Source organism: Artemia sp. Qi Xiang Cuo, chromosome 6 (genome assembly GCF_049724085.1).
Source record: "Artemia sp. Qi Xiang Cuo chromosome 6, ASM4972408v1, whole genome shotgun sequence".
Classification (NCBI taxonomy): Eukaryota; Metazoa; Arthropoda; class Branchiopoda; order Anostraca; family Artemiidae; genus Artemia; species Artemia sp. Qi Xiang Cuo.
Window position 1 is genome coordinate 64,248,670 of NC_142799.1, and position 18,739 is coordinate 64,267,408.

At 35.1% G+C, this 18,739-nt stretch overlaps 2 protein-coding genes across 2 annotated transcripts in view; one reads left to right on the forward strand and one right to left on the reverse strand.

The window, feature by feature from the left end:
• Positions 1–14,089, forward strand: part of LOC148951509 (protein hobbit-like) — a 36,097-nt gene extending 22,008 nt beyond the window's left edge. Inside the window, exons 4-5 of the mRNA XM_089091134.1 lie at positions 11,428–11,867; positions 14,072–14,089. Of these exons, the coding sequence (XP_088947260.1) occupies positions 11,428–11,867; positions 14,072–14,089 (458 nt within the window). The remainder of the gene's footprint in view (positions 1–11,427; positions 11,868–14,071) is intronic.
• A 143-nt stretch (positions 14,090–14,232) lies between these two features.
• The window catches only part of LOC148951510 (protein hobbit-like), a 114,459-nt gene continuing 109,952 nt past the window's right edge, over positions 14,233–18,739 (reverse strand). Inside the window, 2 exon segments of the mRNA XM_089091135.1 lie at positions 14,233–14,466; positions 15,224–15,499. Of these exon segments, the coding sequence (XP_088947261.1) occupies positions 14,233–14,466; positions 15,224–15,499 (510 nt within the window).

Sequence of the window (18,739 nt, forward strand, 5' to 3'; positions counted from 1 at the left end):
GTATAGGATTTTGTTTTCCCGTGTATCAATAGACCTGTGACTATGGACTCTTTGAGTCCTTTCAATAGGTGTTTAGTCAAGGTGGACGGATTGCATTGGACACCTTCAAAATAAAAACTTATTTCTGACCTTCTGCTGAAAAAAAACATAGTTGTACATCATGGAGCAACAAAATGAAAGTGTAGCTACTGTATTACATTAATACCGATTTCCCAAGCCCACGAGTCTAGTCAGCCATATTCTTTATACTCGTGTGTTGCCATTTTTTTCAACGCAAGATCTTTAGACAACACGACATCCGAAAAAGAAATTAGTCCACACACTGAAAATTCGGCTTTCGTTACAAGAGGTCAGAGTGTTCGCAATATGAATCGTTGTGACGTCGTGACCGATCCAGAACACTGTGCTCGAATCATTGCCGATCCCAATTACACTTCCTTTACAATCATTGGTCCGGACATGGTACTTTTGAATAGGAAAAAAAGACGCATTGTCCTGAATAAAAATAGTGATGCAGGCAGTGCTCTCTTGGAGATATCAAAAAAGCTCAAGTTGGAATTCTACTACACTGTGGCTAGGGTACGGTGGCCGGAAAAGAGGCAAGTAGAGGTCTGCTATTGGGACACAGAGTCTCTACTGCTATGAGTAATAGCATCACCTCTGCGTTAAGAGGTGTCACAATTCTAACTTATCCGGTCTGGAAGAGAACTAAACCCTTTTGAGAGTGATGTGGAAACAGAGCTCGTGAATTATCGGGCGCCCACTACAATACTATTATTTAAATCTGAAACGGGAAGCGACTTGATTTCCCATGGTATGTTTGTCAGTCCGAAGGTGTACTTTATACAGACATACGACGAGGAAATCAAAAAACGTTGCAAAGGAGTAACTACGCGCTTTGTGGACAAGAATTTCGACATGAACATTTATAGGAATTGTATTGTTGAAAATACAATTCCACGAGCAAAATTGTTGGCAATTCGTTCATTGAACTACAAGAACTATACTGTAAATGTAGAGAAAATAGCCATGAGTACCATTTCCGACAAGATCTATGTTTGTCAAGATGGTGTGACCACCCTCCCCCGTGGACACTCTTTAACTTCAGACCGGATCGAATGTACTGCCCACCGTGAAAGTCTCGGTTTAAATAAAGTCCTGTAACTAATTTCCTAAAAACCTTTGGGGGGGGGGGGGCCTCGCGGCCTTTGGGGGGGGGGGGCCTCGCGGCCCGGGGGGGGGGCGGCCACCGTCAGCGCGGGGGGGGGCGCACCGTCACCAAAGTTATCTTTTTTTTTTTTTGGACTTAGAGCAGATTTTTTTTTTTTCAAGTGCCATCTCTAATTTAATTTTTTTTTTTCTCTATAAACAAAAAAAAAATGTGTTTTTTCTCTCTCTCTCTCTGTACCTATGTAAATGTTGCTGTTGTATTTTTTTTATTATAAATAAATTTAAAAAAAAAAGTGTATTTTTTCAAGTGCTCTCTCTAATTTAATGTTTTTTTTTCTCTCTAAAAATAAACAAAAAAAAATTATTTTTTTCTCCGTGTGTATACCTATGTAAATGTTGTTGTATTTTTTATTATAAATAAATTTAAAAAAGTGTATTTTTTTTTTCAATGTATTGTTACTTTTTTTATGTGCATATAATAAAAGAAAAAAAATATGATTCTTTGTGTTTGTCTTTGTCTTTGTCTTCTTCTTGAAGAACAGAGTAGTAGTAGTAGTAGTAGGGAAAAAATTATTTAGTCATTAGACACTTAGAGTCTACAGTTAGTTTTCCAAGTGAACTGTTGAAAGGAACATGTATAAATTTGAAACACCATTCAGATCGTTTCTTTGTGGGCTCTCAATGTCGGGCAAAACAACACTCTTAACTAAAATAATTAAAAATTGTGATAAAATGTTTGCGGAAAAGCCGAAAAAAATCTGCTATTGCTATTGTATTTGGGAGGAGTCATACAATAAAATAAAAGCAATTGCTGCCACCACCACCCTGGGATCGATACAGATACAGTTCATACAGGGACTTGATTTTTTTAACACTATTGAACCAAAATCTTGGCTGATCATTGACGATCTGGCTGAATCTATTGAACAATGGTCCCAGCAAATGTTGCAATTATTCACTGTTCACTCTCATCATGAACAGATTTCCGTTACTCTGGTTCTACACAATCTCTTTCATCAGAGCAAATGTATGCGAACACTTGCTTTGAACTGTACCTACTATATCATCTACAGATTTGTTCGTGATTCTAGCTCGCTAATAACCCTCAATAAACAAATCTATCCAGGTGCCCCTAAATTTCTGCTCTCGGCATACAATCAGGCAACTAATAAACCCCACGGTTATATCCTGCTGAATCTTAATCAAAATACACCCGAGGATCTACGTGTAGTCACAGATATTTTCGACAATGAAATTACAGTACTTCTCCCTGTGAACATTAAACAGAGCTATTACTCGCTATCATAACACTTAAGACACTACCCTAAAGTATAAGTCTGTTTTCAGCTATAAGCAGTTCAAAACCTCCGCTTAGGTCAGCGCGACTCAAACCAGGTCGTTGCACTGAGTTAATTAATATCTTATACGAAATTTTTTTAATTTTCACCGAGTGTAATGTTCTAGTGCCAGAAGTATATAAACAACAGGAGAAGAAAAATCTTTCAATTGCACTTAAATTGTTCTCTAAAAACAATTGGAGTATTTTTAATAAGAAGTATAGTCGTGAGATATGTGGTTTCATTTTCGCAATATTACTGCAAGTTAGTTTAGAAATTTTGAATATTGTTCTCTAGTCAGAAAGACAAAACTCTCCGACGTCACCCATAAATACGTAGCACGATCACTCGTGAAGAACTTGAGAAGAAATTGATTATATTCGTTAAAAAGATTACTATTGAGGGTGATAAAAAACTTCTTTTATTTAAAGACGAACTTCACTGAGTTGGATAATCTTAACGATCGACATCGACTGCTGCTGCTGATCCCAAAAAATAATCATCTCCTCAAGAATCTACTGCTGCAACACAATTAAAGAAAGTGTATTTTATTTAATTTTTATTTAAATTTGGAACTATATGGCCCAACAAATAGCTTGAAAAAATAACACGACTCCTAATCTATCTCTTGGACAGTGATCAAATTCAAGTTGAGAGCAATGGGGAAAGGATTATAATTCAGGGCAAGAGCTATAATCTACTTGATTTAATGTATGACATGGTTACAAATCGTAAATGACTATTATCATTTGACACTCGTATATACAACTTTCTAAACAAATTAAACTTCCCAAAAAGTCTTATTGGCAATAAACAAATTCTAAAAAATCTAAATGAACATGCATCATCATCATCATCATCATCAACATTAAAATATGAACTGGAAGAAGAAGATTTTAAATCAATTTTGGAAAATAATAGCACACCACTGATAGCTAGACAAAAGTAAAGACGTATCAAGTCAGCGTCCCCACCACCAGCAGCAGCAGCCAGTATACAAAAGGGTAGCGGACGTTACACACCGTGTTTACGTTCAAAATGGCTGAAGTTCTGAAAGGTGTTTATGAAAATATTGGCGAGGCGGGGAGTGTAAGTTCCCCCACAACTCTTTCCAAAGTCACGGGTGTTCGCACTAAAATTGTACAAGACTATCTACAAAATGAACCAAGTTACACTCTGCATAGAAATCCTTGACTTCGTGCCAATCAATATCGACACACTAAATCCTTTTACCCATTGGATATAATGAAAGCAGATCTCTTGGCTCTAGACGAGCTTCAAAGACGTCACACTATGCCGTACAAGTACATTCTACTTGCAATCAGTGTCTTTAGTCACTCTGCCCATGCCATTCCATAGCAATCAAAGAGAGGTGTTGATGTTGCTCAGGCAAATGAAAGTATTCTCCAACAGGATTCATATAAAAAAATTCAAACGGATCGCGGTAGTGAATTTGTTAATCCTCATGTTGAAAAAGTACTAGAGAAATATAGTACACTGCTCTATCATACGCACAGTCCTATAAAGGCTGCATTGGCAGAGCGATTGATAAGAACTATTCGAATTTTAATTTCAAGATATTGTACATTGAAAAATACGCCAGCTTTTATTCATGATCTAGATAAAATCATGTTGATTTATAATCAACGACCTCATCAATCATTGTCCAACTCTACACCAACGGAAGTTCATCATTCTGATTATAATACAACTGACATCTTTCTTAAACAATATTCCAATGAATCAAAAGTCAAGAAGAAGAAGAAAAATAAATTCAATGTTGATTATAAGGTTCGAATTAATATGAAAACTATTGTTTTTGAAAAGGGAAAGTATTTATGGGATACCGGACGCCAGACATCGGAGAACGTCCACAAAACCACACACATAACCTATCGCCTGTATGACGCCGAAGATTAAGGGATTATCGGTAGTTCTTATTACTATGACCTGCAAAAAGTTAAAAATTATAGTGAAATATATCAAATTGAAAATATATTAAAGACACGTACTCGCAGGGGTAAGAAACAGTTACTTGTTCGGTGGCTAGGATACAAATCTGATTTTGATTCTTGAATCGGTGTTGAAGATATTGACAATGCCCAATGATTTCTATGTAAATTTCATGTCCAACGTTTCCGATCCTCTCTACAATGACTTGAATACGACAAGTGATTTTTGGACAAAACTCTCCCCCGCCGTCAAATTTTACGGTGCATATGAAGTGGCTCTTATCGATTGCATCATCAAAACTACCTTTGACATTCTGAGAAAGTACCGTAAATCTGAAATAAAAATACGACCGTTTGAATTCGGCGATGAAGGTGCAATGGCAACTTTTGACTCTAATCAGTATACTATTGCTAACATCCCCTACAGGGACTACACTAACATGCATGAACTGTGTCGAGTTATCAACAATAAATTTCAAGTAGAAAAAAAGGTGGTTTCACTTTCAATTACTCAACGGAACGAAGGAGAATTTATGTTACCAATCCAATTGATAATGAAAGAATTTTCCTCAATGAGAATTTACGTGAGGTTCTTGGTTTTAAAAACCGTATTATTAGGACAGACAATTTCAGTGGTCTTGACCATGTTATCTATGCAGACTATGCACCCAGCTTCTCCACGGACACTTGTATATTTTTCTACGCTTCATTTGTGGAAACATCTCGGGTTGGTAATTCAAATGTTCCCCTCCTACGAGTTCTTGAACTAAAAACCAATCAAGAACATGTTCACCACTACAATATAAAGCATCTTCAGTATATTCCCGTAAACAATTCCTATTTGGAACTCTGTCAGTTAACACTAAGAACTGATTTAGGTGATCCAATAGCAATTTCAAAAGGCTTAGCAGTGATTAAATGTCATTTTCGACCCTTTCTCAACGACAACGACGGTACAATAACCTAAACAATGAACAATAGAAGAACTCCATTTGTCTGTCCCGATATTGACTGTTATGTTGGTGCTTTGAGTCCACGTCAAATAGGCAATGAATTGGACTACTACAAGGGTCGTAATACAATGTCTCACTATGGTCTTGGTAGCTTGTTTGCTAGGCTATTTCGTTCTGCACTGCACCTTTCCAGAAAATATCTTGTACCTGCTGCATCAAATTTTACTGCCTCCACACTACAGGACTGGGGGTCGGGCAAGAATTTCAAGGAGAGTGTTAAAGAAAATATTAGATCTTCAGCAAGAGCCGTTGGTGAACAATTAAAATCTCGACAAAATGGGGAGGGATTGAAAAGGATGCGTTCACGTCATTCACTCATCAGTCTCCTCCCAGGCAGGAAGCAAAGGACATCAACAAGGACTTTCAGAAATAAAAAACCGAAGGCCAATAAGCATCAGCAGCAAAAGAAGAAAAAGAAAAAGATTGTTAGATCAAAGATTGATTTCTTCGCTTAAGATGACTTATGTCCCCCACAAGGAATCATATCCATCAATCAGTTCCTCATTGAATCTATTCAACGCTGAAAATGTTGATGTCAGTGTCAAGTATGGCTACTATGAACAATTTCACCCTCAACAACCCCTCTCTGAAAATATACACTTTCAAATATTTTCCAATGAAGACTATTTCATTGATTCGTCATCAACATTTATTGATTTAAATGTTGTGGTGAAGAAAAAGTCAGATAATACAACTCCAAATGCCGGCGATGGTCTCTCCTATGAAAACTGTATTCTACACAACCTATTCAAACAAATTAATGCATTTATTAATGGGACATTGGTGAGCACCAGCAATAATTTATCCAACTATGCAAGCTACATAAAATTTATGATGATGACGCCAAAGGCGTACAAGGAGATGAGAGGACAATCATTGGGCTATGAATATCGAACAGGTGTTGATATTGATGGTGAGTTGACTACAGCAGTGACCCAGGAGTATCATCTAGTTGGAAAATTAAATCATCAGATATTCAATATACCCCAATGGCTACCCCCCAATGTCAAGATTGACATAAAGCTACAGATGGCTCCATCGAATTTTATTTTGAAAAAAACACTTCCTGCAGCACCTGATGCAAATTTTGTTATCACATCGGCAATTCTCCACGTCCAAAAACAACAGGTTATGAGCTCTGTTGCATTGGCAGTGGAAAAGCTAAGAGCCAACGGTAACAACATTAAACTTCTTGTCCCCCATACAATCACCACTCAACGTCACCTTGCCACCGGTTCTCGTAGCTATAGCGATTCATCATTTATCAATGGAGAAATCCCATCAAAATTGGCTTTGGCCTTTGTGAAGAGTGGCAGTGCCGTTGGATCCTGGACTGAATCTCCCCATGATTTTAATTTTTTCGGTCTATCTACTCTTGTGTGCAAAGTGAAGGTTATTTCACTGTACACTCTATCGTTTGACAAAAAATCCTAGAGAACTCTGTACGAGTTGACCATTCACTCCCTAGATCATGACTCTCAACTATTTGAAAATGGAATAAATGATTCAATGTTTTCAAAAAATCATGGGGTTATTGTTTTGGATTTGTCAGGCATGCAAGATATGACCATAGTACGATCAGGGAATGTACGTTTAGAGTGTACATTTGCCAATGCTCTGACTGAGAGTATCACGCTAATATCACTGAGTCAATTTGAAACCTATTGGGAAATCACACCCAACGGCAGTGTTCTACTAGACCTTGCACCATGAACACAAACCAAATAATCAACGTATTTAGTATGGATCCATACATGTCCCAATACAAGTCCTATTGCATACCTTCGGACTTCATTGAAAAAATTCCAAGTGTTAACAATACCCTAATCATTGTTAATAGCAGTCCATCGACTTTGAAGACCGGCCATTGGCTATGCATCTTTCAAACAGCAACGAATATTGAATTTTTCGATCCTTTTGGCCTATCGTATAAATTCTACGCTCCATACATCAGCAACTTTATTAAAAGTAGTGGGAAAACCATTATTCTAAATCAACGAAGAGTACAGGATTTAACGACTAAAACATGTGACTTTCATGCACTACTCTTTTTCATGTTCAGATGTCGTGGCTACACCAACAAGCAGTTTCTCAACATCTACGTTGACTTACATCAATTGAAATACTTTCTTGTGCATAATATACTAACAAGTGTTTTTAATATTGATTTTAGTGCCCTAATAATAAAATGTTCTAAAGATGTATGTGAAATTGTTTATTAATAAAAAAAAATTTATATACATGATAAAAACGACTTTTCTACTCTTTAGATTTCAACCACTACTAGGTATTTGTCGACAACAACTAGTGCAGGTAGATTATCTGAATTCACAGTGTACTGATCCTGATGTACTGCAATGTCAGCGTCACATTTTCTACAGTAGAGTGTGACTTCACTCTTGTCATATATCTTTGTATAGTCAATGATACTATTTGCGTTCATTACATAGAGTTCACATGTTTCAATTTGCCTATTTGAAGCAATTTCACAAACAGTGTCCTCAAGTTTCGACTCACATTCCGTCACAGCCAAATAAAAATCAGTGGGGTTATATTCAAAGCATCCATTGTCTTCACAACAATTACGTAGAAACCATGTTCTCTTGTTGTTCCAACAGTTGAATCGTTGACCCGGTTCCTCCTCCCAGAAAAATCTAAAACCACGACGATACCAATCTCGTATCGATAAACTAAAATCATGGTTAGGATTCTTTCCAATCATACCGGGATATGAACTCTCCCACTGCTTACATTTATCATAATGACAATTGGAACATAGGTGGCCTCTAGTATGAGAGTCACACATCTCTTCAAGACAAGAGTTACAACCTTTAATTTGTACAGCATATCCTCTATGCAATTTACACGGGTTGCAGAATCTACAATTTTCATCATACTCCTCAATCATTGTGCAATTCTCACATGATGACCAGCTGCCCTGTGTGTACAGACATAACGAACATGTATGGAACATTTTGTCATGTGTTGACACTCTCACTATCACAATTAAACTGAGATAGCAACAAAAAAAAAATTGTCTGAGAGAGAGAGAGAGAGAGAGGAGTAAATCATCATTGTGCAGCATCTTTCTGATGAAAAAAAAAGTCCTAAATTTCTTAAAAATAATTTTTAAAAAAATATCTACAATATCATTTTGCTGCTTCGTGATCAATATATCAATAAATTGTGTAAATACATTTGGACCACGATGTAGAAGCTTCATACAAGAGTCTAATGATAGAGAATAAGTTTTCATTATATCGACAAGCATTCCCCGAGAAAATATCTTCCTTTGAATAGACAACTCTAGAAAATCATCTTCTAGAATCAAACGATTTTCCATAAGAACTAGATTCCTCATGATTCTATCTTTCTCGAATCTATCCATTTCTTAGAGTCCTAACTCTCTCACAACCAACTTCAGACTAAACAGAATTTCTTTTTTCTACTCTAAAAAATATACGCTAGTCTACTATAGAAAAAGAAAAAAAATACCATTGATTTAGAAACAGTTTTATTGAACATAATTACAATAATAATAATAATATTCACTGATGCATTTTGTTCTCATCAATATATTTCTATAGGATATCTAACGCTGACCGAAGTTTATTTATATGGAGAATATTTACTTTTCCAGCAAAACATAGCTGCTGCTCCTGCTTAAATTTGCTTAATGATATCACATATCTAGAATACATAGTGTCCCATTCAAGACATAGTCTACAATCAACGGTTATTTCAACAGCCACATTAGTTACTCGTATATCATTGCTGCTGCTGCTTTCGGTTCCATCATTAATCTCCAATAGTGTAAATGCACCACTCATTTTTTTTTCTCCACTAATATCCTTGCAAATAAAAACTATTCTCTTTGAATTCAAGTCTCTTACTACTGTGAATTGTACAGAAAGCTATTCCTTTTATTCAAATCCTAATCACCAATCAAGTTATACTTTGAAGTTGAGTAAATCCTCTTCACAATGAGTGTAAAGTCATAATGTACTGACCTGTTTACTTACCAAAAAAAACGGTTTGGTACGGGGGCCCCTTGGAATTCAATAGATGGTATATACTCACGTTCCCCTGAAACTACCCCCTATAAGAATTCCATCGGCCATTGCCATGCCAACTTTAATTAATCCAAAGGATGAGCAGAGTCAACATCTTTTGAAAGTTTATGCCAATCCCCAAATGCTTAATAATTAATTACAAAATGAATAAAGAGTCCTTTAATTCGTTTCAACCTTAAAATGGGGAATTTTTAGACAACTTTCGTTGCTTATTTTGTTTTTATGTTCGTAACCTTAATGTTAGCTTTATTAATGTAATAGGTAGATAACTTCCATAACATATAATGTTTGTTTGTTTTCTTTGCTCCCCCCCCAAAAAAAAAATCCTATGTACTTGCTTGTAATAAAACCTTTGTGTTTTGCTTTATTATTTTTTTTAATTGCTTCATTTTGATTTTATTTTTAGTTCTAAATTTTCTCTTTTTTTTATCCTATTTTGGTTCTTAGATTTACGTTGTACCACTTATTTTCTGTGAATGTGAGATTTCCCAAAATATAAAAAAATGAAAAGTATTTGATGACCCTCAACTCCTTAGTATGTCTTAGGTCCTCAGTGTTCCCTCCTTTATATAAAACTTGTGTCCTGCAAAATGTTGACTATGGCAATTCAAAATACGCTATTTGACATTTGTTTTATCGAGAATTGCGCCCCAGACTGGTCCATTTTTCAGTATCTTATTTAGTTTTCTGCATAATAGGGCACAGAGGAATAGGACCCCCCCTCCCCCCATTCGAAACTGGACTCTCGTCTAGAAAAAAAAACTATGGTATTGAAACGCACCTTTTTTGTGCTTCACACCCCTCCTCCTGGGGAAATCCGCTGTCCTGCAGCGCCAACCCCTTCTCCTCAGGATTTTAATTTTATGGCTGTCAAGGTATGGCAGAGATATACATTTTTACAACAACGGCACCTTTCCTTTTCACTCTTACAGTAATACTTAGATAATGAAGATTTTTTTTAAGAAGAAAAAAACACGCCATTCTTGAATGCCAGCAAATAATTCTCCCGCATTCAAAACTCGGGTAAGTCTCATCCCTTTAATTCTTTTTTCCTTCTCAGTCCTTTCTCCCTATCTGTTTTTTTTTTTTTACTTTCACTTATAAGGCTGATGTTCGTCTTAGCCAATTCAAGCCGCAGACTTATGCTTAAATTAAAGTAATTGTTCTTTCCTTTTTTTTTCATCATCCTGTCTTAGATATTTTCTATATATTTTTATCAGTTTTATAAAAAATAATTGACATTAGTTGAGCACTTTTTCATTTTTTAAATTGAAGAAAAGAACTTGCACTATCGTTTATAAATAAAATAATAAAGTAAGTAACATTAATAAAAGTTAAAGTAATAGAGTAATAAAACTTAGTCCAATTTTTGCTAATGCGTAGTAGGGAATAAGAATAGGAAGAAAACATACGTAAAAGAAGAAAAACAAATAGAAGAAAATGCGTCTTGAAAAAGAGAGACTCCTCCTAATTAATTTAATTAATCTATTAGACATTTATAATATTAAAAAGTGTAGTTGATTTACCGCAATTTAATCACTAACCTGACAAAAAGAAACAAAACGACTATAATAAAATTCTGACTTTGTTAGATTCAAAACCCAGAAATTGACAAAAATCACAAGAAATAATAAATAATTATTAATTTAAGCTTTAATTAAATCATTAACTTAAGTTAAATAATAGTAACGTAAAAAGAACGGTAAATTGAAAAAACAAGTGCTAAGACAAATTAAAAATAAGAAATAAATTCCAAACAAGAAAAATTAAAGTTCTTTTTTATTATATTCATTCCAAAATAATGTTTCAAAACCGAACGTTTACTCAATGATAAACTTCAGCCAAAAGTTGATTTAAAAACTAATTTGGCCGCTTTCTTTAGCGCTTACCCGTCAGTTTTTAATGAAAATGATGCTATTCTGCTTCGCGGAAAAGAGTCGGTCTGCTGATGACGAGGAAGTAGGCTCTAGCCAGAAAACAAGCAAATCTGGGTCATCCTCTCACCTTGCTGGAAAAAGTGGTTCGTCAAGCTCTAAAAGCCATGCCACACCTTTGAAAAAAGGGTCCAGTTTTTATGTCCCCATGGAGTCTGATGTCGAAAAAATGAAGCAGAGAGCTGAGCAAAACATGGTGTTCACTTATATAAAAATCCCACAAGTTCCTGTCAAAGTTTCTTATAAAGGATTGAAAGAGAAGAATATCATTGATATTCATGAATTCTCTCTGCTTATACCAACTATTGAGTACCATAATGTTACATGGACCTGGCTTGACTTTCTCATTTCAGTTAGAAATACCACCAAGTCTGAACTAGTTCACCAGGTAATTTCATGACAATTTTCATTGTGACATCATATAATCGTGACATTGTGAGTTTCCTAGTGACATCCCATATTATTCCAACAATTGGTGTTAATGCCGTATTCGATAATATAATTCTCATTACAGCTTAATACTAAGTTCATTTTAATTTTATTACAAATAAATAATTATAATAATAATTTAATGCTAAGCTCATTATATCATTACAGCTTAATACGGCAGTTCATTATAATTATAAGGATAATTTAGTTATAATAATAATTTAATGCGAAGCTCGTATATCATTACAGTTTAATACTAATTACTCTTCACATCATAACGCCAGCACAACCGCATGTACTTCTCCACCCTACTGTACTTAGAAATTTTCTCTGTGCTCCTTCCCGTGAAATTTCCGCATCTTTTGAAAATTTTGTTTGACCATGTTCCCATCCCATTTGAGGATGGGATGGCCCCTTTTCGTTTTGCCCCACCTGGCTAGCCAAAATCTATAATTTTTCATTTTAAAAGTGTCCTTACTATTTAATAATTGTTTAATATAGATGTAGACAGTTAGATCGACCCACAATTCTGTACAGCCTCTTATCTACTAGTATATATATATATATATATATATATATATATATATATATATTATTAGTGCTATGTACGAGAATGACACTGCTGCGGTTAAAGTAGGAAATGAGGTTAGCAGCGGGTTTTGTATTAAATCAGGAGTAAAGCAGGGTTGTGTTCTATCCCCCGTTGTACGGATTATTTTGATGGACCCTGTTTTAAGGAGCACTGGAAAAGCAATGGGAGACAATGGACACAAATGGGGAGGAAAAGTCTCCTGGACTTAGATTATGCTGATGATTTAAGCATTCTAGATGAAAGTGTGAGCAAAATGAATGAAGTTTTAGAGGTTTTGCGAGTTCAGGGTGATAGTATTGTTTTAAAGATTAATGTTAAAAAGACTAAGTCACTAAGGCTAGGAATAAGTGAAGATGAAAAAGTGACATTAGTTAATAAAAAGGTTGATCTGGTGGACAGCTTCACTTACCTTGGTAGTATTATTAGTAAAGATGGTGGGAGCAGTAAAGATGTTAAATATAGAAAAGCCAAGGCTCAGGGTGTTTTTTCACAGTTAAAAAAAAGTCTGGAAGAATAGGAAGATAAGTCTGCAAACCAAGATTAGAATATTAGAAGCTACAGTGATGACAGTGATCAAATATGGCTCTGAAGCATGGGCGCTCCGAAAAGCGGATGATGATTTGCTAGATGCTTTCCAGAGAAATTGCTTAAGGATTGTTCTGGGTACCCGGCTGACTGACCGTATTTCAAACAATAGGCTCTACGAAAAATGTGGTTCAATACTGCTTTCTAGGTCTATAGTGAAAGAAAGGTTGAGGTGGTTAGGGCATGTTGTGTGGATGAAGGATGACAGATTGCCGAAGATTGTTCTTTTCGGCCAACCATCTAGGGCTAAACGGAAAGCAGGTCGTCCCCGTCTGGGGTGGGAGGACGTCATAAAGAAAGATTTAAAGGAAATGGGAACTTCGTAGGCGGGTGTAAAAAGGGAGGCTTTGAATAGATTGGGGTGGAGGAGGAGCGTGCGTAGCTGTGTTGGCCTCAGGCGGCTTGGTGCTCCGATGAGTTGTTAGTAGTAGTTAGTAGTTTTTGCATTCTGTTCAAAATAAATCTGGGTCATTTCAAATCTCTGTCAGAGTATCCAATTTTCAAATTTATTTTTTAGGAGATGTACTTTTCAAGATCTAGAGGGGGCTATTTTTCAAATGATAATCAACCGCCCCCCCCCCAAAAAAAAAAAAATCAATAAAAATACAAAGGCGTTTTTCAAAATACAAGGAGGGGGGTGGTGGTGGTGGTTGAGAAAGGATTTAGGAGTCAACTTCTCACAGCCGTTAAACATGGTTAAACTTGAATGACACCTTACGACAAGCAAATTTGACAATTCAGTTGGGGCTAAGGAAAAACAGGACGCCCTTGAATATGGTAAGAAGATGTTATAAGAAAAGGTTGAAAGGAAAAACAAATTTTACAAGAAGATGCAGGATTAAGTTCTAAATAGAGTTGGGTGGAGGAAGACCTTTTTCAGCTTTGCTGCAATGAGTTGGGGGCACTAATAGTTGCAGCATTAAATTATTTTGGACAGTTTTAGCAATTGCTTTGGACATGTTTGCAGCCATCCTATATTCATACAGGAAATGGTTCATGGATAAGAATCTGCTTTCTAAAAGAAATTAAAAAAAAGAAAGCACGCATAAACTAAACATCAATCCAAAACTACGTACTACTAGATATGGACCATTATGGACTGTATCCAAAATTACAGACTACTAGGAAAAGTTAAAACTAAATCCACTTACAGGAAGTTGCTAAGAACCAAATCGGCAATTCCCAGTTGCCCATCAGTTTCAGTAAGTCTCCATTGAGCATGCTTAAAACAAATTTCTTGAGTTCGAACAAGGCTTACGAAGCCTCCAGATTGGCGGCTAACTCTTTTCTGATTGGCTGAGAGTTGTGCCTCCTGTACGCAAGATATTAACATGGCTAGTTCCTCATTGACGTTATTAACAATTTCTTTGCATTCTGATTCCTAGAAGCAAAGAAAAACGATTAGTAAAACAAGAATGAACCTAAGCTTAGCTGGGGCAAAAGCGTAGAAAATAACAATCCCAATTACACCGACTATCCTAAGTAGTAAGTTTATTTGTTTTATAGTAATATTAGGCTAAAACCCCCTTCCAATAACAGTACGAGGAATCACCATGCAACAGAGGTACAGAGTAATATCAAGCAACCTTTTTAAAACTAAAAGAATTATACCATTTCCTTCGAAAATATTCAATAACATATACCAGTTGTTTTTTTGTCACTGTTAGGGTTGCTCTGTTGCCCAATTCCTCTTTCACCCTAAGACTAGCTCCAATAAAAGTTATTTTCTTACCCCTTATTTGATCGTTCTATTAAATATTTTGTTTAAATTCAAACATGAAAAAAAACTAAGCAAAAAAACGCATAGAAACTATAAAAGGTGCTGGAATAAAGAATTACAAAATAAAATTTAAAAAAAAACGCATCAAAAATTTATTTATATGCATTTTTGTTAGTTTTTACGGATCAGACAAAATACTGGGAGGGTGGTTCAAAACCGGTAGTCCCCCCTGGACACAGCCTTGTTGAGAAGAAAAGAATTATCTGAGGGTATGGCAAAATACACCATCTTCATAAAGAATATAATAAAAATCCGGATGCAGCTTCTGCATCACAAAACCGTACATCTAGGAAACTTCACAAAATCTATTCTTATGACAGTTCCATTTGACTAAAATTTTTATTTGAATAGTTCTAACCTTTTTCTCAAGGGCTTCAATTTCCTTGACCAGCTTCTCATCAGCCTGATTTTCTAACAGGGCCTTATTGACAAAAAAGGACTCTTTTTCGAGGCGTCTTAACTGGGACAGAAGGAGACTAATTTGATTTTGTAACTGCTGAATTGGCTTTTTTTGATCTTCAATATTAGAAAGCTGCAACTGGAAATGAATCTTTTGTCGCTTCTCCATTAAGGTCTTTCTATGTGGCTCAACATATAGAATCAAATTATTAATGACGTCCAGAACCATTGCATACTATAAAATATCGAAAATAAAGAATCATGAAGACAGTACAAAAAAGGGTGACATTTATTTACTTAAGGCAAGTCATAGAGGATATTTCCAGCTGGTGAAAATGAAAATATAATGTAAATATTTCGAAAGAAACCTCCGCTCAACCGTCCTCAGTACCAAAATAGAAAACAAACACACCGTAAAAACAATCACTAAAATAAACAAAAAAGAAACCGTAAAAAAGGAACGCTATCAATGCGACGGTGAAAGGGTAACTGAATAAAATATCTGATATTTCAGACAATGGTAGAGACATGTTTCAGAAAAGGGTAATATTTGTGACATGGGAAATATCGACACTTTTCAACAGCATCATTCAATCAACATTGTACCGATGAGTTTACATATTTATGGTATCGTATCAGATATCAGTAGCATTTTGTATTCGTATTGTATTTGTATTGGTATCAAGTATTAGTAGAGAGTAGTATTTGTAGTCAGGAGTATTTTCTAAATTTAAAATCAAAGATAGAAAAAAGAAAAAAAATCATAAAGACAGTACAAACAAGTGCGGTATGAATTTAATTAAAGCAAATCTGAGCATCTCGGACGTAATCATGTCCCAGGAAAGTGCAACCACTTTTTTTCTATAACATTTTGTGCATAAAAATTATCGTTAATATTTGTATCGGTAATATTTGTGAATCTAATATCTATACTTTTCAAGAGCATAACTCAAACTACATAGTATTGATGAGTATACATATTTGCGGTAATGTATCAAGTTTCATTAGTATTTGCAGTTGAGGGTATTTGCTAAACTTATTTGGCAAGCTCGGTTAATTTGAAAAATGATTGAATAAATAGTCATGACGGTCGCGTCCAATTAGGCTTTGACAATTACTTTGTCACTGTTCGATAGTGACTTTGTGACGATGGTTCGAGAGTGAAATTGCATTTTAGCCGCGACCGACTTCTGGCCGCGAGTGTGACCAATTCGCTAAAATCGTTTTTGCTGCTTTATTAGTAAAGATAAACGACCACGTTTTGGACAATGGTACGATTTACGGCAATTTAGTTCAAAGTCGATACTAAGTTGTCTGTCATAAGCAGTATTTTAATTCACGAAAAGTGTTAAATATTTTAATTAAATTTTTAATATATAGAATTGGTTAGGTATTTAATATGATGCGTTCCAGGCGGCGTGCTTTCCATAATTCCCAGTTGTAGTTTCCATAATTTTGTTAATAAAATATTATATTTTCATCATATTTTGGTATGATTCATTAGGATTAACCTAACTTTACTTCTTGGGTGTGGTCGATGTAATAGGCAAGTACCGAGTAAATAGTCGTGACGGGAGTTTTTAGGCTTTGGCGATGATTTTGTCATTGATCGATAGTGATATTGTGACAATGGTTCGACAGTGACATTGCATCTTGGACGCGACCGAATTCTGGACGCGAATGTGATCACTTTGGAACGAGGCTAAAATCGGTTTTGCTGCAGTATTAGTAAAGATAAACGATCAAGTTTCGAACAATGGTACAATTTACAGAATTTAGTCCAAATCGGTACTAAATTGTATGTCAGCAGTCGTTCAATTCGTTCAAAATGGGTGAAAATTTTATCAAAACCATTGAAATATATAAGTTAGATTAAAAATTTAATACTAAATTTAATGGATAAGATTAAATTAAGTAGAAATTAAATGCTAAATTAAAAACCATTAAGTAACCAAAAATATTAAATGTACAGCTATTATAATAGGCATTGGATGCTATAGTAGTGAGAAGTATATAAATCATTCTTCCATTATTTTTCTTTGTTTGACTAAATATTGGAGAAAGCTTTGTCCAGAAAACAATTGCTCCTCAGAGTTCAAGCTGATCATATTTGTACTACAAATAAGACATAAAAATTAAAAATACGATACGTTACCGCTTTTTAATAGTCAGATGAAGGCGAACCAACTGATTTGAACACATTTTTAAACAACAGGAAGAAAATTAGCAGCACAATAACTTTTGGTATAGGCCTAACATAAAATCGATATTTGTGATACAGAAGACAAAAAGCAGAGAAAGGCTAAAATACAAGAAAAGGCGGATAAATTGTTCAAATCAAATTTGTTAAATAAAGGTCTCAACATTTTTTTTGAAAATTAAAACAAATATATTATATTCGATGTGTGTCATCCGTGCAGTCGACAGTCGTCGTACAGTCGACTCCTGTCATCCGTCGTTTCTATTAATTCAAACCCACAAAACTGGGCGATATATGCCGGTAAGAAGGAGTTCAATTTTTGGGACCGGCAGGGGTATACATACAAAAAAAAAAAAAAAAATAGGCAAGTTATATGAAATAATACAAGCATTTTGGAAGAAATAAATTTATTCAGAGAGGTGGGCATGGAACCGAAAGCCTCACTCCATACTCGACAGTAGCAAGGTCATTTTCATTGTTCTTAACTCTGTCATTTTCTTTTCCTGACAGTTTTCATCACACTTTCCTATGTTCCTGTTTTGTCACTTAGGATAGACAATAAGCATCGATCCAAAATAGCTTCTTTTTCCTATGCTATTATTAGAGTCTTATTGGTTATTTATTTTATTTTTTTTATTTGAAAACTCTATATGTTTCTTAGTCTTCTTCGCTACAAACTTATGCCTCTGCCGCAGCTTGCATTAGAAAATAACATTGCAATGAGTGGGTTTAAAGGATAATAATTATTCTAAGTTTCATTCGCGAAAGATTTCACTAATACATTTATAACAAAAATAACATTTAGAACTAGATAGATGAAATTTTTACTTCCAACTTACGATTGCAAATACTAAGCAGCATTTTCCGGTCAAGGACAAGCAGAAGTTTTATGACAATTTATTTGAAGTAAAGAAGAATAAATACCCAAAACAGGAAATTTGATATGTAATAACATTAAATACAGAACATTATACGATATAGTATGGGAAAGGAGTGCAAGGGAGTGCATGAGTGTGGCAATATACATCAGATTTTTTGGAGAATGGGAGATCGGGGGGATAAGGGAGGTTTAAAGTGAAAAGATAAGCATAGGGGCATTGGGACAGAGTGGTTATTTTTTTTTTATTTATACCGCTTTTTCTTATTTTTTATAATACATATCCCACGTGACAATAATTTTGGAATGTATCAAATCATAAAGTACGGTAGAACCTCAAAAATGAGCAGCTGCAAAGACTATCGTTAAAACAATTATAAACAATAAAATTGAAAACG